Here is a 27060-nt window from a genome sequence, read left to right on the forward strand (position 1 = left end):
AGGATTGCAAATAGCTGTTAATGAGTTCCTGGAAATTCTTTAGTAGATAGATTTTCTGAACTTGAGCCTCCTCTTTTTTTTTTTTTAAAACATTGTCCTAACCCATTGTAGAAAAGTCTTTTAAATTGTCTTTAATCACTTGAGAGAAAACATAAATAAAGACATAAGTAATGATGACCTATGCTTTTGAGTCAAGGACTGATGTGTAACTTAACCTCTGTAGGTACCCAGAAATTTGGGAAATGGAAAAGGCTGCTGTTAACCTCATTTTCTCATCTTTCTGCCTGGTGCTCTCTTTCCTTCTGGATATGTTGATGAGTATTGTTATAAACTAGAACCCGCTGGTAGTTCAGTCTATTTGGAAGCAAAGCAGACACTTGTGATGAAGCTCGCTCTGGGACAGGAGAGCAGCTTCTTTATGCTTCTGGGTATTTAGCTGTATGTGTCAGCTCTCATACCCCTCACTTCTGTTCCTTCCTGTCTTCCAGTTTGGGAAGGTGGTAGCGTATGGGATCTTCCCCTTGACCCCGCAACTCCAGGACCTGCCCTTGAACAGCTTCAGCAGATGGAGAAGGCCAAAGCTGCAAAGGTCGGCAACTCATTCTTCCATAGCAGTGCCTGCTTTCCAGCTGCAGGACATAGACATTTGCTTATTGTTACCGGTATCACTCTAGCTGCTCACACATCTTTCCTTTAAATTCACAGCTTTGTAGCTGGTATTCACACTCTCTCCTTATTGTGCCTTCTTCTCCCTCAAAAGGCCTCAAAACAGTTAAAACTAACAAGTTTAAATTAAATCAGTCAATATGGGTTTGTTGACACATTAACAATCACGGTCATATATAACACTGTTCATGATAATTGCTTATTATAAGACCATAAGAAAATATCCACTACATTGCTTATTCGACCCTTGATCTGAGGCTTGAGTTCACCACATTGAATCTTCATGGTGGTGGTTATTTGCACTCTAGAGTCCAAGACACACAGCTAAAAATCTCAGCGTTAACATTATCATTTGCATATTTTGGAGGAGCTAGCAATCTTGAATTTTGGTTTTAATACTTGTCAGAAGAGGTTGCTTGTCAATGCCTGGTGTCATTGTAATGATTTCTGGGTTCTCATGCCTCCAAGAGAATCTTGTTCCTATTTTATATTTAGTGCATTCTTATCCCCTGAGGTAGTGACAGTATCTTTAGAGTGCCCAGAATATGAAAAGAGTTCGTGGTCAAGATCTGTCTCCATATGCGTTGACAGACCAGAGTTCCAACAGTTTTTGAGTCTGTTCTTGTTCCTTCCATGCTTTGTGCTTTGAACACATAGCTGATGAAACCTTGCATTCTTGTCTGTGTGCACATGTGTGTCAGGGATAGGGAGGATCCTGGCACAGACAAGGAGCACAGGAAAGCAGATGGGCCAGCTACCTAGTAGGGGAGGTGGGGACCAGGAAGTGGATGACACTTGGATAGACAGTGATTCCTGAGCTAGTCACTTAAAGGATAGTAGGAGTTAGCTCAGTTGCAGGATTTGGGGTTGACAGTGAAAGGAAGTGAAAATTAAACTGCAGTTGAAGGAAGCAAGACTTGTAAAGGCTAGGAGTATATGTGAACATCTTGGCACAGGAAACAGTTAAATAATTTGGTCTAGCCGGGAGCTGGTGTGTCTGAAGAATAAACGATGACAGAGATTAAAGAAGATGAGGCAGGCCAATAACTTGCCTGTGTCACATTAAAGACTTAGGCTATCTTTTCGAGGTGAAGGATGGTGTTAAATATAAGCCTGGGAGAGTCAGATGTAGAGCTGGGGACCCTGGGCAAAACTGGACGATGGGCAGCCAGGTAATAGATTCTTAGGCATGTGGACGAGAAAGTAAAGGCCCGAGTCGTATGTGTGGCAATAGAACTGGAGTCTCAGGACCGGATTTGACCAGTACTCGGGAGCTCTACAGGATGGAGTTTGTGAAGTGGTTGGTCCTCAAGTTTTTAAAGAATTCTGTAATTTATCACACTAGCAGCTTTTGTGACATTTCAGTTGAAACCTCATTAGACACACTGTTAGATCTTCAATCAGAAAATCCTTTGTAGGGATGAGCAAAGAAATGCCAAGCCAAGAGCATCCTGGTGTTACTGTTAGGCCTGCTGCTCTCCCCACAGGTGGGAGGTGGGATGTAGTGCCAGCATGGAGCGAAGGCGTGGGCGAGGGTAGAGGGGAGAGCTTTCAGGGGGAGGAGCATGAAGCCCCGCGGTGGCTGTGACCGCAGAGCGTGGAGCGCTCAGAGCTCTCTCGTTTCCCAGTCGCTCCACATGTAACTGAGTGAATGGTCGTGTCTGCATGGGCCAGCTCCTGACAGTACTTGTCGTGATGTGGAGTGTTCCTGTGTGTGGCTTCAAGTTTCTGAGAGTACCCTTGTGTAACCTCAGCTGGAGCAGGAGAGGAGAGAGGCAGAAATGAGGGCGAAACGGGAAGAGGAGGAGCGAAAGAGGCAAGAAGAACTCCGGAGACAACAGGAGGAAATTCTTCGGAGACAGCAGGAGGAAGAAAGGAAAAGGCGGGAGGAAGAAGAGCTTGCCCGAAGGAAACAGGTGTGTCTCTGAGAACTCTGCCCGAAGGATCAGTGCTGAAAGAGGGAGGGCCTCCCGATACCTACTCTCCCATCATCTCACAGGTCCTAGTTCTCCTGGAGGGGACTTCCCCTAAGGCATTGGGGAGTTCTCAGCAGGACGGGGGTTAGAATGTTAGGACACTCACTTCCTTCAGTAGAAATGTCTGTTATCCATTAACAGCTACTGGAGGGATGTTCGTCAGTTCTAGTATATCATTAGAATTGATTGCTTTCACATATCTCCTGGAGTATTATAAACCAGTTAGATTTGAAAAGTAATGAAACCTTGAAGTATTTATAACCAGTGACACTAAAAGTTTTTCATGTTTCACAACCATTTGTATTTCTTTTTGGGGAATTCTTTATTATGTGCTTGGACCATTTTCTCCTTGGATTTTTAAAGATCCCATTTGAAAGAATCAACTCTTAACAGCCCAGCGTGTCTAGCCTTTATTACATATTTCCTTGTCTTTTGCCATAAGAACTGAAAAACAAAAAGCATCCGTGTCCTCCATGGAATTCTCCAGGCCAAAATACTGGAGTGGGTAGCCTTTCCTTTCTCCAGGGGATCTTCCCAACCCACAGATCAAACCCAGGTCTGCCGCATTGCAGGTGGATTCTTTACCAGTTGAGCCACAAGGGAAGCCCATGCTGAGATTAGATTAGAACTACTAATATTTCTTAGAGTCACACTCCACACTAGTGTGTAACGACTTTAAGAAGTGTTACAGTAAAGGCATCTGTTTGCTGAGGGTTTCTTCCTGAGTTATTTTGACAGTGGGACCCTTTTCTGTATATTTAATATCCATAGGACTTCAGTTCTTGAGAACATGTTCTGCGACACGTGGCTTTATTCCATCCTTCTGACTGGAGAACTTCTCTCTACTCACCAGGTGTTTTTGCTGCTGACTTAGGTTCTCAGTTGATTAAAAAAATCGGGACTATTGGTAGCAACAGAGAAACACAAGCTTGAGTCCTTACTAGTGTTAATCAGGAAATGACGGTGCTAACACTGAAACCAGGGTGGACTTAACCATGCAGTGCTGTTTAACGATCAATATTTTAAGTACAAATTATTTTGACTCTTAACATACCTATTCCCCAGCTCACTTGAACACTTTTTACTCTAGACGTTGGTTAGATACTTTTTCTATTTGCTGTTAACAGAATCTTAGCAGCACATAGCCTGTTTCTTTTCAAATTATAATGTATTGATAACATATTAGTTGAGACACACAGAAGGATATGCAGACACTCACACATACCCTCTTTAATTCAGGAAGAGGCTCTGCGACGCCAGAGGGAGCAAGAAATCGCGTTAAGGCGGCAGCGAGAAGAGGAAGAGAGACAGCAGCAGGAAGAAGCTCTTAGGAGACTGGAGGAGAGAAGGCGAGAAGAGGAGGAGAGGCGGAAGCAAGAAGAATTGTTACGCAAGCAGGTGATCAGAGCACTTGTTCTCCTCATTTCTTCTTTGAAGCTAGGAATTAGTGATTTAGAAAGTCTTAGGATATTAGGAGAGCCCATTAAAGCTTTTTCAGGTTGCGGAAAGTTACCAAAGGAGATCTGAGTGGCTCTTAATACTTCTGTAATAGCCATCCCATGTGTAATTATAAAAGCTGAACAAGATGTCAAGCAATCAAAACAAACAAAAAACAGCACCACAGGAATCAAAGAAGGGCTCCTCTTAAAAAACCAAACGTGCGGCGTGGAGGTTGATGCCTTGTTGCCTTAGGGTTCTCCCCTGTCCGCACCGTTAGAGCGTGTAGTTCTCTGCTGCCTAGTGTAGCCGTGAGATCACACAGCGGTGCTGTTACCTAACTCTGGTGCAGCCAGGACCCCTGCAGCATTTTGCTTTAATGTTTAAGAACAGTAATAGATTTTTGATTAGTGGATTCTGTTTTTAGAACAGTGTTAGATTTTCAGAAAAATTGGGATGGTAGTACAAAGATTTTCAGAAAAATTGGGATGGTAGTACAGTTTGCTATATTACTAGTTTACATTAGTATGGTACATTAATTGTGATAAACCAATGCTGACACATGACTAAGTCAGTATTGATGCATTTTTATTAACTAAAGGCTGTAGTTTATTAACATTTCTTCAGTTTTCCCCTCATGTCTCTTTTCAGTTTTAGGATTTCATTCAGAATATTGCATTAAGTTGTCATGTCTCCTTAGCTTGTTCTTGGCCATGACAGTTTCTCAGAATTTTTTTTTTTTTTTTTGAGTTAAACCACTTTAAGGAATACTGGTCAGTATATTGAAGGGTAACCCTCTATTAGAGTTCTTGTGAAGTTTTTCTCACAATTAAACTGGTGTTAGGGGTGTTTGGGGAAGAAGATCACAGCAGTAAAGTACCATTTTCATCACATACCAAGGCTGTATATTAGCACCATGATGTGTGCTAATACATCATTATTAATGGTGACATTGATCTCCTGGCTGCAGTAGTGCTTATCGGGTTCTCCGCCATACTTTTCCCCTTTACTGTGTTCTTTGGAAGGAAGTCACCACGTGCAGCAGTCCACACTTACGGATGTAGGTTTTTGTTTGTTGATTAGATTGACACAAAACTGGAGATTACCTGCTTTTGCTTCAGTTCTTGATTAAAACTCTTTAGAGAAATCTAAATTCTTTAGAGGTAGATAATTTCCAGGTTAGATTGTATGTTAATGCATTATTTGGTTTATTTATTCAACAGTTAATATATATTCTGTTAATATACCACATGCTAGTTACTGTGATTGTTTCCTGCTCAAGTCCAAAACTTTCTGAGAAATTGTTTCTGCCCTCAAGAAGCTCACAGACTATGTAGGTAATGATTTTATAAGAAATAAATACCACATTGTAGATCTTTCAGCTGAAAAATCAAAATACTGACCTAAAATTGGCTAAAACAGCAGATAATATTATTGCCTCACCTGTCAAGGTGTTCTGGAGATAAGGCAGCTAAACATGAACTTCGGTGACTCAGTGATGTCATTAAGACTCCAGGTGCTCCCCAAGCTTCTCTGTCATGTCCTGGTGTGTTGACGTCTTCTCTCACAGTTCATACTCTGCTCTACCAGGTCTTGGTGTGTTGACTTTTAAGTTCATGTTTTTTACCTGATGGTTAGTAGTGTTGGATACCATACTGTACCCAGAAAGGGAGTGGCCCTTCTCTCGTGCTTCTTTCTTCTCCTCTGGGAAGAATATCTTTTCTAGAATCAGCCCTTTGGCCTAAATTAGATTACATGGGTGTCCCAGTTTACACTGGAAGCTTAAAAAGCGAAGCTTGGCATTTTAAACCTTGAATGTGACAGAGGCTCTCTCTACAAAGAAGACGACGGAAAGGAATGGGTGCTGGATAGCTAAGAATAGTTGCTGTCACCAGTTGGCTAAGAGCATCCAGAGAGAGGAAGACAAAGTATAGTTGAGTGTAAGCGAAAGACAGAGGGGACATCTACCTTCTGAAGGCAAAGAAAGTCCTTGTAGAGTAGCCAGTGTCTGCCCTGAGTTCTGGAGAGTGGAGGGGCGTGTGCTATCTGCATAAGATAGAGCATTGCAAGTGCTGTAACCAGCCTTCACAGAGGAAGGCCAGGAGAACTCCAGGGGGCACATGGAATGGTTTTGAGGGAGAGAAGCAGGAAGAGAATGATCCAGGGTACTACCGAAAGTAGTAGAGGGATAGAGGATGTGTGAAGGGGAGCTCTCCCAGGGGCCTGTGAGCCACCAGGGGCGAGACCCTCGGATGGAGTTAAGTGGTCTTGTAAAGCTGCTTTGGGTCTGGCCCTGGCTGAGGCTTTCCTGAGAGTCAGTTTCCTTGCAGGTCCTGGCAGCTCTCTGCACCCAGCATCCGTCACGAGCTGACTCTGCCTCAGGGTTGGAGCAGGTTCAAGGGTTCTTGCCTGAGGTTGTGGCAATCTCTTAGAAATCAGTATTACCACAGAAGTGCAAAGTGATATTCCTTTTATGTAGAAATTAGCAAATAAATGAAACATGATGTTATCCGGTAAGCACACCTCTGACCGAAGCCTTGAAAAGTGACTTGGATTTGTTTTAAAACATAATTAAATTTTATTATTTTCTTTTCCTTCTGGGAAGGAAGAGGAGGCTGCGAAATGGGCCCGGGAAGAAGAGGAAGCCCAGCGTAGGTTAGAGGAGAACCGGCTACGGATGGAAGAGGAGGCAGCCAGGCTGCGGCACGAGGAGGAGGAGCGGAAGCGGAAAGAGCTGGAGCTCCAGCGGCAGAAGGAGCTGCTGCGGCAGAGGCAGCAGCAGCAGGAGGCTCTCCGGAGGCTGCAGCAGCAGCAGCAGCAGCAGCAGCTGGCACAGATGAAGGTAAGCCGGGCGCCGGGCAGGCCACCCGCTGGCGGAGCCGCCTGCCCGCTTCTGTGGGTGGGTGGGTGCTGGCGGTGCGGAGGCATAAACTGTTCTTCATGTTAAGTATTGCGACTTCCCGTTTTTTGATCAGCAAAATATAACAAGATGCATTGTACTTTGTGTTAGACATTTAAAGAAGGGAAGAATAAGTAAAGGAGTCTAGGACGTGAGCAGCAACATAGGCAAAAACCAAGTAGATCTATATGGTTCATAAATTTAAACATTGGTGTGCCTACTCTATCAGTTCAACAGTGCTAAGGCAAGGATAAACGAGACAAGGCGACTGTCCTCAAAGAGCCCATAGACTCATGAGTACAGGAAACTCAAACATTTGGGTGTGTAAGTAGGAACCATCATACAGGGCTTGAAATAGAGCTGACTGTGGGGGTTATTGAAAGGTGGATTGAGGTGATGTATGCAAAGTGTTGTTTTAGGAGGGTTCAAAGCCTTATTTGAAATAGTAGAAAGTAAGACTGGGAAACCAGTAGAGAGTGTGATGGTGGTAGTGAGAATGAAGAGGGCCAAGATGAGACCTGGCTAACATTAATAAGCAAGACTTAGTGATGCTCTGAATCTGAGGGGTGAGGGCAGAAGTTGATATGGCTCTTAGATGGTAGGCCTTCCATGACTGGGAAAGTAGTGGAACTGTTGATGAAATAGGAGTAATTGGAGAGGGAGGAGCAGATTTATGGTAGGGTCTACAGAACTTCTTATGGAGCGTATGGCTGGTCGTGAGGCTTGGTATCCCCTATCTTCAAGGAGCTCGTAGGATAAAGACATAAACAGAAAATTGGAATACAGTGGGGTAGGTGTAGTGAGAGAGGGAGCACGAAGCAGTAGTTCTTAAGGTGTGATCAGCTGGGAATTTGTTGATGCTGTTCAGTTGCTGAATTGTGTCTGACTCTGTGACCCCATGGACTGCAGTATACCAGGCTTCTCTGTCCTTCACTATCTCCCACAGTTTGATCAAACTCATGTCCATTGAGTTGATGATGCCATTTAACTGTCTCATCTTCTGTCACCTCCACCTCCTCCTGCCCTCAGTCTTTCCCAGCATCAGAGTCTTTTGCAGTGAGTCACCACTTCGCATCAGGTGGCCGAAGTATTGGAGCTTCAGCTTCAGCATCAGTCCTTCCAATGAATATTCATGGTTGGTTTCCTTTAGGATTGACTAGTTTAATCTCCTTGCTGTCCAAGAGACTCTGAGGAGTCCTCTCCAGCACCGAAGTTCAAAAGCATCAATTCTTTGCCATTCAGCCTTTTTTATGATCAAACTCTTGAGCATCTGTACACAACTACTGGAAAAACCACACGTTTGACTATATGGACCTTTGTCGGCAAAGTGATGTCTCTGCTTTTTAATATGCAGTGTAGGTTTGGTTTGTCATAGCTTTTGTTTTAAGGAGCAAGTGTCTGAATTTCATGGGTGTAGTCACCGTCTACAGTGATTTTGGAGCCCAAGGAAAAAAAGTGTGTTTATATTTCTACTTTTTCCCCATCTGTTTGCCATGAAGTGATGGGACTGGATGCTATGATCTTAGTATTTTGAATGTTGAGTTTTAGGCCAGCTTTTTTACTCCTCTTTCATGCTCATCAAGAAGCTCTTTAGTTCCTTTTCACTTTCTGCCATTAAAGTGATATCATCTCCATATTTGAAGGTGAAAAGTGTGAGTCACTCAGTCGTGTCCGACTTTTGCAACCCCATGGACTGTAGCCCCCCCAGGCTCCTCTGTCCATGGAATTCTCCAAACAAGACTACTGGAGTGGGTAGCCATTCCCTTCTGCAGGGGATCTTCCTGACCCTGGAATTGAACTGGGGTCTCCTGGATTATAGGCAGATTCTTTATCATGTGAGCCACACCACATATCTGAGGCTATTGATAGTTCTCCCAGCAGTCTTGATTCCAACTTGAAATTCATCCAGCCTGGCAGGCACATTCTTGGGTCCTATCCAGACTTACTGAATGAGAACCTCTTGGAAATGGAACACAACAATTGTGTTTGAATAAACCTTCCAGGGCTTCTGATGCTCACTAATATGTGAGACCCACTGCCCATCTGAGGCATTGGGGAAGCTTTGCTGAAAGAAGATAACTTCCAAACTGAGTCATGAAGGGAGTGAAAATTTAAATTTAAAGAAAAACATAAAGGTCACATAGCCAGTTTGGAGAATGGAGGGGATTGTGAGAGCAGTAGAAGTCGCTGGAGAGTGAGCCACGAGGTTCCTATCGAGGCTTCATATCTAGAACTTGAATTGCTAGGTCACATGATGCCAGTGTCTTTAATGGTTTAAGGAACTGCCAGATTGTTTTCTGAATTGGCTGCACCATTTTATGTTCAGTGGCTGAGGGTTCAAGTTTCTTCTCTTCCTCATCTATCTGTATTATCTGACTTTTTGATTATAGCCATCCCAGGTGTGAAATGATAACTTGTAGTGATTTTGGTTTGAATTTCCCAGATGACTGATGATGTTGAGTATCTCTTTATGTGTTTATTGACAATTTGTAAATCTTCTTTGGAGAAATGTCTGTGTGGGTCCTTTGCCTATTTTTAAACTGGGTTCTTTTTATTACTGAGTTTTTTAAGGGTTCTTTATATGTCTTAGATATTTGAGTTCCATATCACATGATTTAAAAATATTTTCTCTTATTTGTTTTTTTCCCTCTTCCTTGACAGTATCCTTTGCTGCACAAAAGTTTTACATTATGATGAAGTCCGAATTATCTGTTTTTTCTTCTCTTGCTTGTGCTTTTGTTATATCTAAGAATTACTAAATCTGAGGTCATAGTTTTACAGAATCCTATGTTTTCTTCTAAGACTTTGTAGTTTTAGCTCCCTAATCTATTTTGAGTGAATTTTTGTAAATTATGTGAGGTGAGGCTTTGACTTCCTTCTTTTGCATGTCATTTATCTGGTTGTCCTAGCACCATTTGTTGAAAAGATTATTGTTTGTCCATTGAATGGCTGCGGCATTCTCCTTAAAAAATTGGACATGTGGATTCGTTTCTGCACTCTGAATTCTTTTCAGGTGATCTGTATGATCACTGTGCTAGTAATACACTGTATCGACGTTACTATTGCTTTGTCATTAAGTTTGAAATCAGAAAGTGAGTCAGTCCTCCCACTTTGTTCCTTTTTCTCATAGTTTATTGGCTCTTCTGTGTTTCTTTAAATTCCATGTGGATTTTAGAATGAGTTTGTCAGTTTCTGTAAAGAAGCCAACTGGGATTCTGATAGGAATTGCATTGACTCTAGATCAGTTTGAGGAGTTTCGGTATCTTAACAATACTTAGTCTTCTGATCTGTAAACATAAGATATTTTTATGTTCCTTTAGATCTTGAATTTCTTTCGCTGTTTTATAGTTTTTAAGAATATAGTTTTTGTACTTTTTTGTTAATTTATTTTTAAGTATCTTGTCTTGCTTTCATCGTAAATGAAATTTTCAAAATTTTCAAAATTTCATTTTCAGATTGTTCTTTGTAAGTGTATAGATGTGCGATTGATTTTTGTATACTGAGCTTATATCCTGCTATCTTGCTGGACTGATTTATTAATAGTTTCTTAGTGAATTCATTAGGATTTTTTATATCATGTTATCTGCAAATGCTGAGACCAAGAAGCAGCCTACAGTTTAGCCTGTATCTCCAGTGAATCTGCCAGTTACCCCCTAACTGCCTTTTACCCCAACATCCACTGATTTTGAAAGTGCCCTTAGGCTTGAACTCCTCATTCTCCACACTCTGTTGCAGATGAAGTCAGTTTCCTTTGAGAAGAGATCTGGAGCTCTCCCTATTCCAGTCTGTTCCTCCTACCTCAACCTCAAGGCCAGAGTTCTTCGAGTCACAGCTCTGGAGCTGGGAACAGTGGTGGTGGTGGTTTGGTCACGAAGTCCTGTCCAACTCTTGTGACCCCATGGACTATAGCCCGCCAGGCTCCTCTGTCCATGGGATCCTCCAGACAAAAATGTTGGGAGTAGGTTGCCATTTCCTTCTCTGGGGATCCTTCCGACCCAGGAATCAAACCCGGGTCTCTGTTTAATTGTTGCAGGCAGACTCTTTACCTACTGAGCTAAGAGGGAATTGCTTTGGGAACAGTGGCACCCGATTTTTCAGTTGAGCCCTTGGGGGAGGGACAGTAGCCTCAGGTCTCCTTGGCTTACCTCTCCTGGTGGAGTGGAACCTCTGCCTTTCAAACTGTAGGGCAGTGGCAGTCAGGGCCCTAGTGGTCTCAGGAGACCCGGGTTCAATCCCTGGCTCGGAAAGATCCCCTGGAGAAGGAAATGGCAACCCACTCCAGTATTCTTGCCTGGGAAATACCATGCAGTCCATGGGGTAGCAAACGAGTCAGACATGATTTTGCAGCTAAACAACAGCAAACTCAGTAGCTCTATGTAGTTTCCATTCCATAAGTGTAAGCTAGATATAAGAAGGGAGCTCCCATCTCTCAGCAGTGCTTGTCTCTAACTTAGCCTTTGCAACAGGTAGCTGGAGCCAGAATGAGAATTGCTAACACTGGGCTCTTTCCGGGAAGCCAGCCCTCTGTCTGGCAGCCGAGGGGAGAGAGGGAGGCCTGTGTTCTTGGCTCCCACTCCCTCATCTGAAGTGCTGGCTGAGCTGAGGGTTGGGAGAGAGTAGGTCAGGGCACAAGTCCTGCAGACTCTCTGTTTTCTTAAGGATTGTTCTTAATACTTCTTAAAGAAATGTTACTTAAAAATGGTGTTGAAAAAGTAAGGTAGCAGTATCAGAGCAGGGGGAAAATGCAGATTTTTAAATACCAGTGAAGGACATTCAGGGGTCTGAAAATGTCCCAAATTCCCTACTGTTTACTTCTCATTTGGGAAAGAGTTGTTCTGAAAAACGTGATTGACAACCCTCACTTCTCTGGGCAGTACAGGATGTTGGTTGAACTGGAAAATGCCCTGAGGCAGTGTTGATGGAGTGATGGGATAGTATTTCTTACCTACAAATAAGACTTAAGGGAAATGATATAGATCTGTCATGTGAAGGAGACTTAGATTTGTTCTGCATTGCTCCAGAGAACAGACTCGTGAATCACGAGCAGAAAGTACAGTGAAGTATATTTTGGCACAAATAAAGGAGGATTTCAGAGGTGCCTGTAAGGGGAACAGGCCATTTCAGGAGGCAGTGAATCTATTCTTGGTGCTGGCTGAGTTTCTGCTGCAGAGGACTGGCAGTTGGTTCCTTGGTACGGTGGGGTGATATAGCCACTGGGATTTTAGACAACAACAGTAGTTGTTGGTTGATTGCATCAGAATTACAAAAATATGCAAATTCTCTGGCTTTACCGTTGGCTGTTCATTGAACATGGGAGCCAGGGCATCTCTGTTTTTACGGGTCTTCCGAGTGATGCTGCAGGTTTGATAGGACTTTCCAAATGTGTCATTTCCTATGAAGAGGAAGAGTTCATTTGTGCCCCACTTTTCCTACTTTGGTACCCCCGTCTTTCTCTCTTAGCTCCCTTCTGTACCCTCTCCTCCCGGAGCAAAGGTGCATATAAGAGAAGTGCTCATACTACCCACCACTGGGCAGAAAATGTTGAGGGTTGCTCATTATGTTGGGGATGTTCAGTAGTGTTGAGGGCACTCGTTTGGAGAGCTGTCTGGTAACATCAGTGACAGTTTAACCTGCTTTTACCCTTACCCAGGAGAAGGCAATGGCAACCCACTCCAGTATTCTTGCCTGGAAAATCCCATGGACGGAGGAGCCTGGTAGGCTGCAGTCCATGGTATCGCTAAGAGTTGGACACGACTGAGCGACTTCACTTTCACTTTTCACTTTCATGCATTGGAGAAGGAAATGGCACCCCACTCCAGTGTTCTTGCCTGGAGAATCCCAGGGACGGGAGAGCCTGGTGGGCTGATGTCTATGGGGTCGCACAGAGTCGGACACGACTGAAGTGACTTAGCAGCAGCAGCAGCAGACCCTTATCCCATCAGTTCCAATTTTAGAGATTCCTACTGAAGAACCTTTCTATTTTGGCATTTTGTTTTGATCCACACACACGTACTATTTTTATTATCTGGTTTAGATTTGGTTTTAGTTTTTAAGAGCCATAAGATGTATGAAAATTGAGTGAATCTTTTTCTGGCTCAGAAAGACCAAGGGATTCCCTTAGAAATAATCAAACTTTTGAGAACACTAAAGTATACAGGACTCATGTTTACACTTTATTTTAGTCGAAAATTTTAAGGGCTAGGAAAAACAGAATAATCGATTAAAACCAATTTAGTGCTCATGACTAGAAGCCACAGCCTGGTTAATTCTCTTTGGTGAAAGACTGATTGAAAACTGCCTGGCGTTAGCCACCCACCTCAGCTTTCCCTTCAGAAATCTTGTCCTTAACCCTTTCACTGGAAAACAGGGTATCATGTCCTTATTACCTCCTTGGATTAAAAACTTAGTGATTCTTTTGTTTCATTCTCTCCCTTTATGGCTGTATATCAGTGACAGGTGTAACAAATTTGCAGTTTCATAAGAGTAAATCAAATAAAAGTGTATTGATGTATTTTGGGCTTCCCTGGTGGCTCAGTGGTAAAGAACTTGCCTGACAGTGCAGGAGATGCAGTGTTTCAATCCCTGGGTCAGGAAAAACCCCTGGAAGAGGATGTGGCAACCCACTCCAGTATTCTTTGCCTGGGGAATCCCATGCAGAAGCCTGGTGGGCTACAGTCTGTGGGGTTGCAAAATAGTCGGACACCACTTAGCAACTAAAACAGCAATAATATTGATATGTTTTAAGTTGTTTTAAAATTATCTTGTGACAAAAGAAAATTAAGTAAAAGAAGCAAAACTGATTGGTAGAATAGTCATGTAAAAGGATCAAAGAAGGAAATTTGAATTGACTGTTATAAATGGAATTGAGGGAAGCATGAATGTTCTGGCTGTACACAATGCATTATTGCCCTCCGTTTCCTATCCGTGTGTCCTCATGAACTCTTCTGCCTTCCTTTTTTGCTAGCTTCCCTCTTCTTCAACGTGGGGCCAGCAGTCCAACACGACAGCATGTCAGTCTCAGGCAACACTATCATTGGCTGAAATCCAAAAACTAGAAGAGGAACGAGAACGGCAGCTTCGAGAGGAGGTAAATTTTAAAAGTAATCTAGACAATCGGTGATTCAGAATAGCCAGTGTGCATTCTGGATTAGTGGCTACTAAAGATAAATATTGTTGTCAGAGTTGCTGTGTATCCGAGTTAGATATTTATTTTTCAGCTCTTTAGCCTGTACAATGGTCACTAGCGAATATGAAGGATCTAACAGAAATAACATTAAGATTGGGTACAAAAATATTCGATTACCTTAAACATTTTACCGTAGCTCTTGAGAGAATAGCTCAGAAATAAAAGTTACATGGGTGTTTCAGAATTAGGGGTGAGTTTTGTGCAGATAGCCTCTTATAAATTTAATGCTTACAATGCAGAAATTTTTTTCTCTAAAGGGTACTGGGTTCTGACTAACCTATAAAACCTTAAAATATGACAAATACAGTCTCTCTGTTTGTTCATCTGTATCCTGTAGTTCCTCATTAGGATAGAGAGGATACAAAAAAGAGAAAGGGATTGGGGGCGGTAGAACATAGTTCTTGACAGAAAGGAAAAAATGAGTAAGTGAAATGGTTTGGCTCAGCATACCACTAGCTGAGTGCCATCCGTCCATTGTGTATTTGCTGCTCGTGGGGATATAGTTGAATCTAAAACAGACAAGTCTCTCCCTTCATAAAGCTTACCTTTAGTTGAGGGAACAAGGACCGGAAAAGACATATGGAGTTCTAGAAGGCAGTATCTGTCAGAAAGAAAAATAAAGTGGGAAGGGGCATAGGGAGAAGGTTGGGAGTTGGGAATAGTATTGGTGGTGGGTAGCAATTGACTATCTAGTTTTATTTTAGATAGTACAGACTGGGAAGGCCTCTCTGAGAAGGTGGCATGAGGTAACTGAGTCTTAAAGGAAGTACTGTACGTGGGTATGATTTGAGGCAGAGCAGTCAATTTGTTCGAGAATGCAAGCTGTCATTCTGGATCTGGGTGGTGTGGTTCACTAAAGGCTGTGAAAATTGTCTGTGCATGTTCACCGTGTAGTGTGCATGATATCACCCAGTAGGTTAAAAGCTTTCTTCGCCTTAAAATTTACCATATTTCCTACCCTCTTTCGAAAGAAAAAAGGCTGAGCTTTCTCTGAAATCATCTCTCTTTTCTCAAACGTTAACAGCTGGATGCAGAGCAGAGTGTAGCTTCCGCCTCCAAGGCTAGAAATTGTTCCAATAATTTCGGTCTCTGCAAAATGAAAAAATAATAATAATAATGGTCATCAGAGTTGGAATCACAGGTTTTTTCTTGTTCATATTTTTGTCTGTTAGAAATTAATAATTGCCTTGTGTTTTCATTTGATTTTCTTTGAACAGTTAAGTCTGCACGCTTCAAAATGTATAAAGTGCCACCCAGCAGATAGTATCTGACAGTTCTATTTCACTCTTTCCCTGGAGGTATCCTTTCCAGGACCCTCTAATTTGTTCAGATCTGAACATGCTTGGCTTGCTGCACACATGTGCTGTTTCTCAAAATTTTGTCATCTGCATATTGTCCCAGGTGGCGTTAGTGGTAAAGAATCCACCTGCCAATGCAGGAGATATAAGGGACGAGGGTTCAGTCCCTGGGTTGGGAAGATCCCCTGAAGGAGGAAGTGTCAGCTGCCTCTAGTATTCTTGCTTGGGAGAATCCCATAGACAGAGAAGCCTGGTGGGCTACAGTCCATGGGATCACACAGTATCTTTTCTTTCAGTCCTTCTATTGAACTTTTAGCATATTCTCTCTTAAAGTTCTGAGTCCATATATTGTTCCCTCTTAAGTATTTGTGTTTATAGTCTCTTACTCTTGTTTCACTGAATACAGCATCTTACCTCTAAGAGTAATACTTATTCGTCGCTTCTATTTCCCTTGTCTCGTTTCTGTTACAGCAGAACTTTGCTTGTTTGATTTGGGCTCTGGCTTTCATCTTACAGGCTGTGTCAGATGTCTGCATCCTGGGCTGTTTGTTCTTATTTAGGAAGGTGGCACTGAGGTGCTGTTGGGAGGCTCTGGGACATGTGGCGCCTTGCTGGGGTTTGCTGTGATGGTGTTTGTAGTGGTCTCTCCTGTTCAAATCCCACCATCTGTTGGCATCTGTGGGTGTATTCTCTTGTGGTAGGTCAGCTTTCTTATAGAATAATCCACTTAGCTGGTTCAGCCTCTTCAAAAAGGAAAGTTTTAATTTTCTGCTGGGGAGAGGTGAGGGAAAGTTGCCAACTGCATTGGGTGGGGAGGGTAATTCAGGGTCTTAATGTTGCTTTTTACAGACTTTCAGCCTGTCTTCCCTTTGTTTGAGATACCCATGCCTGTAATTCCTGAGCTTTCTGTATGAATTGACCTGTTTCTGAGCTTTCTTTACTTAGGTTTCAACTTACTGGGTCTGTTGTATTGGCTGTCTTTATTTGCCTGCTTTCCAGCTTTTAAAAACTTTTTCATTCTCTTTGTCCTTAAAGTTTATGTTGTAGAAAAAAATTATTTTTGTTATTTTGATAGGACTTTGGAAATAAGCATATTACATTCTTATGCTTAAATAGAAGTCCTATTTAATTTTTAAGAAGTAATTCTTAATTTCTTTTTATTCTTCTCTTAGTACTTCTGACAGTTTACATCTTTATTTGCAGCAGAGGAGTTAACTGTTAGGCGTTTAATTTTATATAGTTGCTTCCCAGGTGGCATTAGTGATAAAGAACCCACCTGCCAGTACAAGAGACATAAGAGACACAGGTTTGATCCCTGGGTTGGCAAGATCCCCTAGAGGAGGGCATGGCAATGCACTCCAGTATTCTTGCCTGGAGAATCCCATGGACAGAGGAGCCTGGTGGGTACAGTCCGTAGGGTCACAGAGTCAGGCACAACTGAAGCATCTCAGCACACACACTATGTGTTTATATTCCATTTGGTACACTGGACATTTGTGACTTTTATTTTAAAAACTGGAATCCTGAGGTAGCTTCTGTTGTGCCTGCAGCAGAGGCGCCAGCAGAGGGAACTGATGAAAGCTCTCCAGCAGCAGCAGCAGCAGCAGCAGCAGAAGCTCTCGGGCTGGGGGACCGTCAGCAAACCTGCAGGCGCCGCGAAGTCTCTCCTGGAGATCCAACAGGAAGAAGCCAGGCAGATGCAGAAGCAGCAGCAGCAGCAGCAGCAACACCAGCAGCCAAACAGAGCCCGGAGTAACACGGTGGGTCCGCCTTCCCACGCAGGCATGCGGGCTGGCGGCGTGAGCCACCTGCTCTGACTGCGGTGGGCTCTCTTTGTGCCCTTTTCATATTGTCAACTAGTTATTCGTGTCTCTTTCGTTAACAGCATTCCAACCTGCACACCAGCATTGGGAATTCTGTTTGGGGCTCTATAAATACTGGTCCCCCTAACCAGTGGGCCTCTGACCTAGTCAGTAGTATCTGGAGCAATGCTGACACTAAAAACTCCAACATGGGATTCTGGGATGATGCAGTGAAAGAGGTGGGACCTAGGAACTCAACAAACAAAAATAAAAACGCCGGTCTCAGGTAGGGCTCAAAGCGATCGACCTGTGTTCCTTGGTGGATTGGGGGAGGAAGGGCACGTGAGGAGTATGATACTGGGTGGCCAGAGAAAGGTAGTTATTTAGTTTTTACTTACTTTCCCCTGTTTCCTGGCATGTGAGGTGATAGTTTGATGATTGTTTTTCTTCCCTATGGAAACACATCGGTATTATTACTAGCGGCTCCTTTGGTTGCTGGACATGGAGTCCATTGCCTGTCACGTGGTAACCACTTAATATTTTTTGTTACTGCTGTTGAATATTTCTCCAAGGTAGTCTCTAAAAGAGTGTAGCATTTTCTCTAAAATTTTAAGTTAGAATATTATGAACACTTAAACTGTTTTATTTTTATGATAAATTTGTTATATCTTACATTCATCTTTCTTTTGTTGAACAAGCATGGGTTTTACTGTTAAGTCATGAACTCAAATCCCAGCACTAGCACTTACGAGCTGTGTGACCTTGGGCAGGAGGGAACCTCTTTGAGCCTCAGTTCCCTCATCTGTAAAATGAAGATAGCAATAGCAACTTCATGGGTGTGGTTGTAAAGGTTAAGTGAATACATGTGAAGTAGTTAGTAAAGTGCCTGGCACATAGTAACCACTTAATAAATGGTAGTGTTGTCAGACTATTTCTTCTCGATTAATTGAGGGCTTAATGTGTGATGAATAGGACACTGAATAACATGTTGAGCATCTTTGCCAGGCACTGTGCTCTAGGCCTTTGCATATAATATTTTTGTTCTTTTTAATAACCCAAAGAAGTATTAGTGTCATTTTACAGATGAGGAAACTGAGGCTTAGCAAGATTTTAAAATCTTACTGACGGACACATAAGAACTTAATAATTTCTCTGAAAAGAAGCCCTGTATTCACAAACTAAAATGTATTAACCGAGGCTAGATTTTAATAGGTATTGAGTAAACTCTCCCACCCCCAACCCCAGTATTTCACTTTTTTGTTTTTGGGCTTTTGTTTGTTTGTCTGTTTGTTTTCATTTTTGGAGCCAAGAATTGGATTGCTGGACAGCCATCCAATGTTGCCAAGACATTATCTATGTATGGTGTTAGAGTATGATCATAATAGTAACAGTTCCTGGGAATATAATACCACCCTATTGTTTTGCTTTAGTAAATCTGTAGGTGTGTCTAACCGGCAGAATAAGAAAGTAGAAGAAGAAGAAAAATTGCTGAAGCTCTTTCAGGGAGTAAATAAAGCCCAAGATGGATTTACCCAGTGGTGTGAACAGATGCTTCATGCCCTTAATACGGCAAATAACTTGGATGGTAAGAACTGGGGAGGGAAACCCAGCATGTGGAATGGCAGAGCAGGCCCTACAAAGAGTTAGGAAATTGAAATGATGGGCCAGCCTTCAGGAGGTGAAGTCTGATGGAGGTCAAGTCCTGCACCTACTGTAAGGACTTGACTCTTTTACAGCATTACTTGTGAGAAAAGTTCTGTAATACTATACTGAACTAGGTTACCAGTGGACACCAAAACGTAGCTGCTGTTGCAGGCTGTCCTATGATGGACAGGGCGGAAGAGATGATAGTTCCGTCCTGCTCATTTATGGGGGGCATCGCCAGATGGACGAAGGAGAGTAACTGTTACACTGAGGACATAGGTTAGCCTACATGAGAGGAGACTGAGGTGACGTGAGAATTGTTCCGTTCCTGCCTTTGGGGGCAGGGGTGGGAGTCGTGACAGAGCAGGTAGACGTGCTTTGTATGGGATAAAGCTGAGGCCTGTAATGTGCAAATGAAAAGGTTTCGGTGCAATTTGAAGAAAAACTTGCTGCTTGTTGATTGTTCACAAAGAGAAGTGTCTGCCTGAGATGGAAGCGAGTACTTCCCTCACCCGCAAATGTTCGAACAGAGACCAGTCAGCTCGGTGTGGACGGCATTCCCATAACTTGTGAGCTTTGCTGAGCTAGTCCATCTCTGATGTCTTTTCTAAAGCCAGAAACCTTTTTTTTAAAAAAACAGAGCAGGAAAAGAAGGGTTCCTTTGCAGCAGTGTGACAATAGCTGATGGTCAGAACGAGTCAGAGAAAGCAAGAGTGAAAAAGAGTAATGACTACCATCCATTAAGCACCTACCATGTACTAGGCACTTTCTAGGGGTTAATATGTGTTATCCTAGTTATCTTAATTTTTGCCATAACTTACCTTTACAATGTCGGTGATGTTATCCCCATTTTATAAATTAGGAAACGGAGGCTCAGGATGGTTAAGTAGCTCATCAAGGTCACACAGTGAGCAAATTTCAGAGTCAAGTTTTAAACCCATGTCTGTCTAACTCTGATACTTGCACTTTTCTCCTGCACCACACTGCTTCATATCGAACTTTTCTGTGTAAACAGAGGTTACCTCAGTGAAGTGAAAGGAGGCTGCAGCTGTATCTTCAGTATCTGTCACGGTGCCTGGCATACACCATGGCACTTAAAACATATTGACTGAATTTAAAGAAGAAAAGAAAGGAATCCCCAGATTACTTTAGTCTTAGGCAAGCAGTTGTTTCATCAACATAACTTAGTTTCTACCAAAATAACATTTAGTGAAACAAACGCATGATATCTTCATCTCTGTGATATTTCAGATGATTTGGGGTGTTACAGTGAGATTGGGGTTCCCCCCCCATGACTACAGAGTAGGTTAAAGAATACTTAGCCTAATAGCTGCATGCCTTTCCAGTTTCCATCATTCATGTCCCTGTTAGGTGTTAAAATATATTGAAGACTGAACCTGATCTCTGCTGTGTGGTATTTCATTGTTACTTTTTATGTCTTCTCCCCTCTCATGATACAGTGCCCACATTTGTTTCTTTCCTGAAGGAAGTAGAATCTCCATATGAGGTCCATGATTACATTAGGGCCTATTTGGGAGATACCTCTGAGGCCAAGGAGTTTGCCAAGCAGTTCCTTGAGCGCCGTGCCAAACAGAAAGCCAACCAGCGGCAGCAGCAGCAGCAGCAGCAGCAGCAGCAGGTATGAGGCAGCAGAATGTGACGCCCTGGGCAGTGCTAGCGTCTTGAAAGTGGAGCAGCCAGAGAAATGAAAATTTAAAATACTACTACCATTTTTGTACATCACATGACTGGAACCTTTTAAAACCAGGTAGTCTTGACGTTTTCAAGTTACATGTCCTGAGACCTTTGTGAATTTCCCAAATACCAAGTATATAACCATTCATTCACTGATAGGCATGCCAGCCCCATTTTTCTTGGTTCATATAAGTGCCTCTGTCCAATTGCAAATGCCAACTTGTCATAGGTGCATAAATTTGGTTTTAATAGTTAAAACTCACCAGTGTTAACTCTCTGAAGCTTCAGATCATTTGTTCCCAGTATTGACAATACTGTACCTGCCAAATATCTCATACACTGTTGATGAGAATGTAAAGGCATAATCAGTTCTTGTTATTCTCGGGAGTTCTGTTCTGTGAACTTGCTGCCAACACAGAATTAGCAAGTGCTGAACCATTGCTCCTAGCGGGGTTAGGTTTCTGTGGACCTGTGTTACAGCATTTTTGTCAGCTGATAACTGTTAATACTGATAACCTTATTCTGTGTGTGTTTCTGTTTAAGGATACCTTATTTAAATACATTGCTGCTTCCTTAATACCGAACTCACAGCCACTGTCACTATGATGCATGCCTGAATAAAGCTTACCTAACACACACATTTTCTGAGGCACATCACAGTCTTTGGGCCGTTGAGAAACACTAGACAGCACTTGACCCTCGGGAGCCATTTTAAACAATGAAGTCACCAACAGCAGTGTGCAAAACATGACCCAAAATAGACCGAGAAGGATGCTCCTTTGCAGTATGAGAGCTGGGACAAGAAGGCAGAAAGTATTGCCCAGTTCTGCCTCAACTGGGAACATGTATCTTGGGCAGCTCAGTTTTTCATTGCTCTATAGACATGCATGTTCCGAATGAGGACAGAAACACTATAAGTAAGCAAATTCACAGATAATGGAATCCATGAATGATAAGGGTTGTCTTTACAAGTTTTCTGAAAAACAGTCTGTCAGAACTCAAGGACAGGCTTAAGAATATTTTTAATGTCGTAGTTCTTCTACTAGAATGTTTGTCATAGCGCACCTTTAGGAATGTGTAAGGTACAGAGAAGTATAGGGCGTTTAAAATCCATTTGGATAGATGGGGCTAATGGATCAACTGAAGGAAAATGAAATACGTGAACACAAACAGCCCCAGGAAAAATATTTTAAGGAATCAGAAGACACCATGCGGCAGTATGGAAGTCTCTGCGTCTGTGAGAGGGCCGCTTCTGTGCGCACAGCCAGGCTTGTCCTCCCCACGTGCTCGCTCCAGTCTGCACCCCCCCCAACCCCGTTCCGTCACCTAGCTCGGGAACCTGATCCCAGTTTAAAATGAGTTGCTCCCATGAGAGCAGCATGTAGTATGAATGGCTGGTAGATTGTTTCATAGTTTAACCAGTTGGTATAAAGTATGTGAAGAATATTTTGGGAACAGATCCCTTCTGGGATTGCTGATGGGAATAAAGTACATGACATGAACATTGTTGGGTGATGGGCCGTCGGCCGGTCTGTAGGCTCTCCTCTCTGTCCTGGGGCCCGGAGAATAAAGGAGCCTTCCACTTTGAGTAGGTGAGGGGTGTAAATTGCCAGAGAGCGAATTCCTGGTGGATGGCACAGATTCCATGTATGTCTGGAGAGTTGTTTGGTTTTTTTTAATTTTGTTTCATTTTTTGCTGTGCTGGGTTGTGGTCTGTTCTCTAGTTGCAGTGAGCGGGGCCCATCTCCATCGCGATGCACAGGCTTTCTCATTGCAGTGGCTTCTCTTAGGGAGCACAGGCTCTAGGGCGTGCGGGCTCAGCACTTGTGGGTCCCAGGTTCCAGAGCCCAGGCTCAGTCCTTCCACAGCAGGTGGGATCTTCCCAGATCAGGGATCGAGCCTGTGACCCTTGTACTGGCAGGCGGATGCTTTACCACTGAGCCACCAGGGAAGCCCCTGGAGAGGTTTTGACCGCTGTGCTGTCCCAGCAGTATGGACACCTGGAGTCCCCAGGATGGGCCTGTGGAGACACACAGCCTAAGTGGGCTGCCTGAATCTCAGTGAAGGGAAGAAGGTGGCTCAGTGGACTGCTCCCACTTTCTTGTTACCAGAATCCACGGTAGGCTTTCTGTCTTTAAACTCCTCCTTGGTAAGGTGAGGCCAGGTCAGCCATTTTCTGAGGGTGGGCCAGGCTTGTGTCCACTGTGTAATCTCAGCAGTGCCATCTTGTGTTACAGGACTCTGTGTGGGGGATGAACCACAGTGCACTCCATTCAGTATTTCAGACCAATCAGACCAACAACCAACAATCCAATTTTGAAGCTGTACAAAGTGGCAAGAAGAAGAAAAAGCAGAAGATGGTCCGAGCAGATCCTAGTCTATTAGGTGAGCACAGGCCTGAAGTCTTAGCTGGGTGTTGGGGGTGGAGTATATGCAAGTACTATGGTGGAGGGTTTTTCATGAAGGGAAATTTTTCTTACAAAAGTTTTTTTAGCCAGTTCAAAATAAATAGTATTTACTGGGCATCTCTGCAAGAGCTATGCCTCATCTACTATAGGGAGTAAGAAAAAAATATATTGTATGGTGTCTTATATTTTAAAGACTTTTTATATCTAACATGAATTTTCCTAAAAAAACTTCCAGTTTAGTTGGAAAATAATGCTAATGGAGAACAGTAAATGTTGTTTAAAATGTAAAATGCTGATTTGCATGGAAGCAGACCATAATCGAAGCAGATGCTCAAAAAAGAACTGATATTTGTTGATATTCACTGTATAATATGCTCAGAATTACCCTGCATTATGAGGCAGTGTTCCAGCGGTAACAATAGTAAACCAAGGCCTACAGGATTGAGGACGCTTCCCAGAGTCACTCAGCATTTAGCAGCGCAGCTGGGGTCTCAGAGCAGGTCTGTTTTCTCTTCACTCTTCTGTGTTAGCCATAGCTATTCTTTCTTTTTTTCCCATGACTGTTCTTACCCAATGTTAGGGACCAGTGTCCTCATACAGGTCAGCTCTGCGGAAAACGTGACACCTGAATTGGGGCTTTGAAAAAGCAGGAAGGATAGGGTATGGTGTTTCTGGAATAACAGGCAGCATAGGCAAAGTTGATGGGCTGCCTTTGTTTCTTAAACTGGGCCTAACAACCTCACCAGCAAGGATGAAATTAAAATTATTCTCTGTTCATAAATGTATTCATGAGCTGTTATAAAACTGTGTTGTCTGGAATAGAATGGTTATATTGGCAAAGATAGCAGGTTGGGAAGTCAGGCAAACCTGCTGGAGGGTGCAGTATAGACCAGGTGAAAGATACTGGTAGCCTAGGGTAGGGCTTTGGCAGTGAAGATGGAGAGGAGTTAGATGGATTTCGGAACGTTAGGGGATAGGCTTGGGCAAGGAGAAAGGAAAGGTTTGGGCAGCAGGATGGAAAGAGTCGCCCTTTTGATCAAATGATGAGCACTGGAAAGCGCAGCAGGCTTATGGGGAGAGGACATGATGTTTCAGTGTTGATGGACCGAGTGTGAAGTGACAGGGAGGCATCATACGGAGGTGAACAAGCTGACAGCACAGTGAGAGGTAGACTGCTCACCCTTGCTGGGATCCATGCTGCAAAGGTTTCCTGCCCCGGAGAAATCAATATACCAGTAACAAACCTAGCTTTGCGCATCGCCCCTTGGAACTGTGCTCTGCAAGCGGGCTTTGGAAACCTAGAGGTCTGGCGCAGTTTTGTTTTCTTCTGCCTGTCTTGGAAGGTTATGTTAAGGATGGATGGATCAGTCCAAAATTTTGTCCAGTTTTGACAGAAATAGATGAATGTAGACTTTAGAGTGTTTTTCAGTTCTGGTTGTGAGTTCTAGCTAAGAATCTCCCACTATTTAACGGTGGTACTTGGCTAGGGCAGTAGGGGTAAGTTCTTCTGAAAATGAGGTGTAAATGTTTTTGGATTAAATATTTGATCTGACCCCATTGTTTATTATAGACGTAAGAAAGAAAGGGACTTAAAATCCCCCTTCAGGGGAATGAGAAGGGAGGTCGTTCTAGGACTAGAGTTTTAAGGATTATATATCTTGAAAAGGAATGAGAAAAATTAAATATAAGGGAAGTAAAACTATTTGGAAAATACTGAAGAAACTCACTTGGGTGGGCTCTTGCTTATATACCCTATAATGAGAATTTTTGCTCAAGTAAACCTTCTGGAAATTCCTCTGATAATTTCTGCCCCATACCTACTAACCATTTATTATTGTTTCTAATTGATATATGCCTTATTGACTTGCAGATTAAGAAAAATTAACAAATATACATCAGTCACAAGTTAGCCATGCACATAATAGGAAAACAAATTCAAATTTGACCCCATCATATCCATTGAGAAAGTGATCACTGACCAAAATTGCATTTCGCTTCTAAAACAAACCTTCAGAACGAGCTCAGCCTCATCTTAATGCTCATGTCCTCCACTGTACTTGGGTTTTCTAGTTTTTCAAGCTGGCAAGTGCCATTGTGAGCATCCTGTGCTTGGATATGAGAAATATACACACAAAGTACCATTTTTCACCAGTCATAGTTTTCTTACAGAAACAGTCCCCCAAACCTTAAAGTCATGTGAGTGAGTGTCTGTTGTTCTAAACCTAAGAGTGTGGTCGTTAGAGCTGGGCATACCGGGGCTCAGTCCCTGTTGGTATTGCTTGGGGTCTTATGACACCCCAGAGCGTCCCGCTTCTGCCAGGTGGGGAAGAGTGCCCTCCTCACTGGTTTTCTTGACAAGTAAATGAGACCACATCTGCTAAAGCCAGTCCAGTAATCATTCTGTTAGAGCAATGGATACTTCACCGTTTTTTGGCCCCAGGCTTCTTTTCCCAGTCCTGTGTCTGCATGACTAAAATATTTTGTGTTTTTTTGCATTCCCGCTTTTATTGCATGTAGCTCATTTTGTTTTTATCACATTTGTTTTCGAGATACATGTGAAGTCAAAGAAAAACCTGCTTTAGAGCCGAGTAGTAGTTCATTTCATAGACTGTTTGTTCTTTAGGGTTTTCGTTTACCTAAATAACTGTTATTTTCAAGTACGAACACACTAAGGCTTTCATTATTTTGACGGGAAAAAAGTCCTGCAGGTTATGGGAACACAGTTGAGGGGTAGAACTCAGGTTGGGGTTTGGAATCCTAACCTCTTCCAATAGGAGGCCTTGGAAACAGCTTGTACCACAGCTTCCTTGATTAAAAAATAGGCATGTTTATGTTTTCAAATCAGGATATTTTGGAGTCAAAATGTAATATAATTCAACTATTTTTATTATGTAAGACATTTTTGTGTATTATTGGTACATTTAAAATGTGTATTTGTTTGAAAACTTGTCTGTTAAAGGACAAAAAGGAGGGGGCAGTAGCTCAAAGTAACATTAACAGAGCTGCTTTTAGACTGGAGAGCTTCGCCTGTTTACTTTTTGATACTCAAACAGCAACTGAGACAGTTTGGGGTTTCATTTAGGGTGGTTGAACTGAAAGCGTTTTGAGACTCACTCGTTCCAGAAAGGCCCTGTTAATAGTACCTTTTATCAGTCTCTGATTATGTGAAGTTTATTGAAAACTTACACATGACTGATGGCATTGGGTTTTCAGACGTCAGTAGTGTTTGTAAGCTCAGCTGTGCTAGTATTGCTTTTTCTAAACCAGGTAGCATTTTGGTTAATCAGTGTTGCCCAGGGAGGTCCTTGCCTTTGCTGGTCTACTTAGAGTAGGTTGAGGTGAATAAGGGAGTTTTTTCATTTCTGTGCCATCTTCTGTGTGATAGGAAGAGCAGCTGAGAGCTCTCAGGATCTTGTAGCCAGCCTTCCTTGGAGCCTCCTGCCGCAAAGCAGAACCTCTCAACCAGAACTTTGGCAGTGTTTTGGACCCAGAGTATTCCCAATTAGTGAATGGGGCTGAAGTAGTGATGATTCTCACTCATATTTCAGAGTCATTTGGTTGAGTGGTTATAAAGTACTTAGTGTGTTATTCTCGTCCTCCCCCTGCCCCATTCTTCTAAGGTAGCTACACCTTCTGAATGAACTTCTCCCCCTAGCCAGTGTGGCCTGGCTTTGACACACACACACCCAGCACACACACACACACACACCCCCAGGCCTGGCTTTGACACACACACACCCAGCGCACGCGCGCACACACACACACACACACACACACACACACCACACACACCCCCAGGCCTGGCTTTGACACACACACACACCCAGGCCTGGCTTTGACACACACACACACACACACACACACACACACACACACACACACACACACACACACACACACACACACACACACACACACACACACACACACACACCCAGGCCTGGATTCAGGGCTCACACACACACCCACACACCCACCCAGGCCTGGATTCAGGGCTCCCTTCTGAATGAACTTCTCCACCTAGCCAGTATGGCCTGGCTTTGACACAC

The 27060-nt window shown here is 43.0% G+C and overlaps 1 protein-coding gene across 8 annotated transcripts in view; it reads left to right on the forward strand.

Moving 5' to 3' along the window:
- GIGYF2 (GRB10 interacting GYF protein 2) overlaps positions 1-27060 on the forward strand; it is a 129803-nt gene that overhangs the window by 98624 nt on the left and 4119 nt on the right. For 5 of the 8 annotated variants that reach the window (XM_043878986.1, XM_043878981.1, XM_043878982.1 and 2 more), the window contains 10 exons: positions 489-589; positions 2421-2582; positions 3882-4040; positions 6685-6921; positions 13943-14065; positions 17013-17222; positions 17348-17550; positions 18695-18849; positions 20369-20547; positions 22838-22988. In XM_043878986.1, coding sequence (XP_043734921.1) covers positions 489-589; positions 2421-2582; positions 3882-4040; positions 6685-6921; positions 13943-14065; positions 17013-17222; positions 17348-17550; positions 18695-18849; positions 20369-20547; positions 22838-22988 — 1680 coding nt within the window. Of the gene's footprint in view, positions 1-488; positions 590-2420; positions 2583-3881; positions 4041-6684; positions 6922-13942; positions 14066-17012; positions 17223-17347; positions 17551-18694; positions 18850-20368; positions 20548-22837; positions 22989-27060 lie in introns of those variants that run through there. The other 3 variants (XM_043878985.1, XM_043878987.1, XM_043878989.1) reach the window with 2 other exon arrangements.

The sequence above is a fragment of the Cervus elaphus genome, chromosome 20 (genome assembly GCF_910594005.1).
Source record: "Cervus elaphus chromosome 20, mCerEla1.1, whole genome shotgun sequence".
NCBI classification, from domain to species: domain Eukaryota; kingdom Metazoa; phylum Chordata; class Mammalia; order Artiodactyla; family Cervidae; genus Cervus; species Cervus elaphus.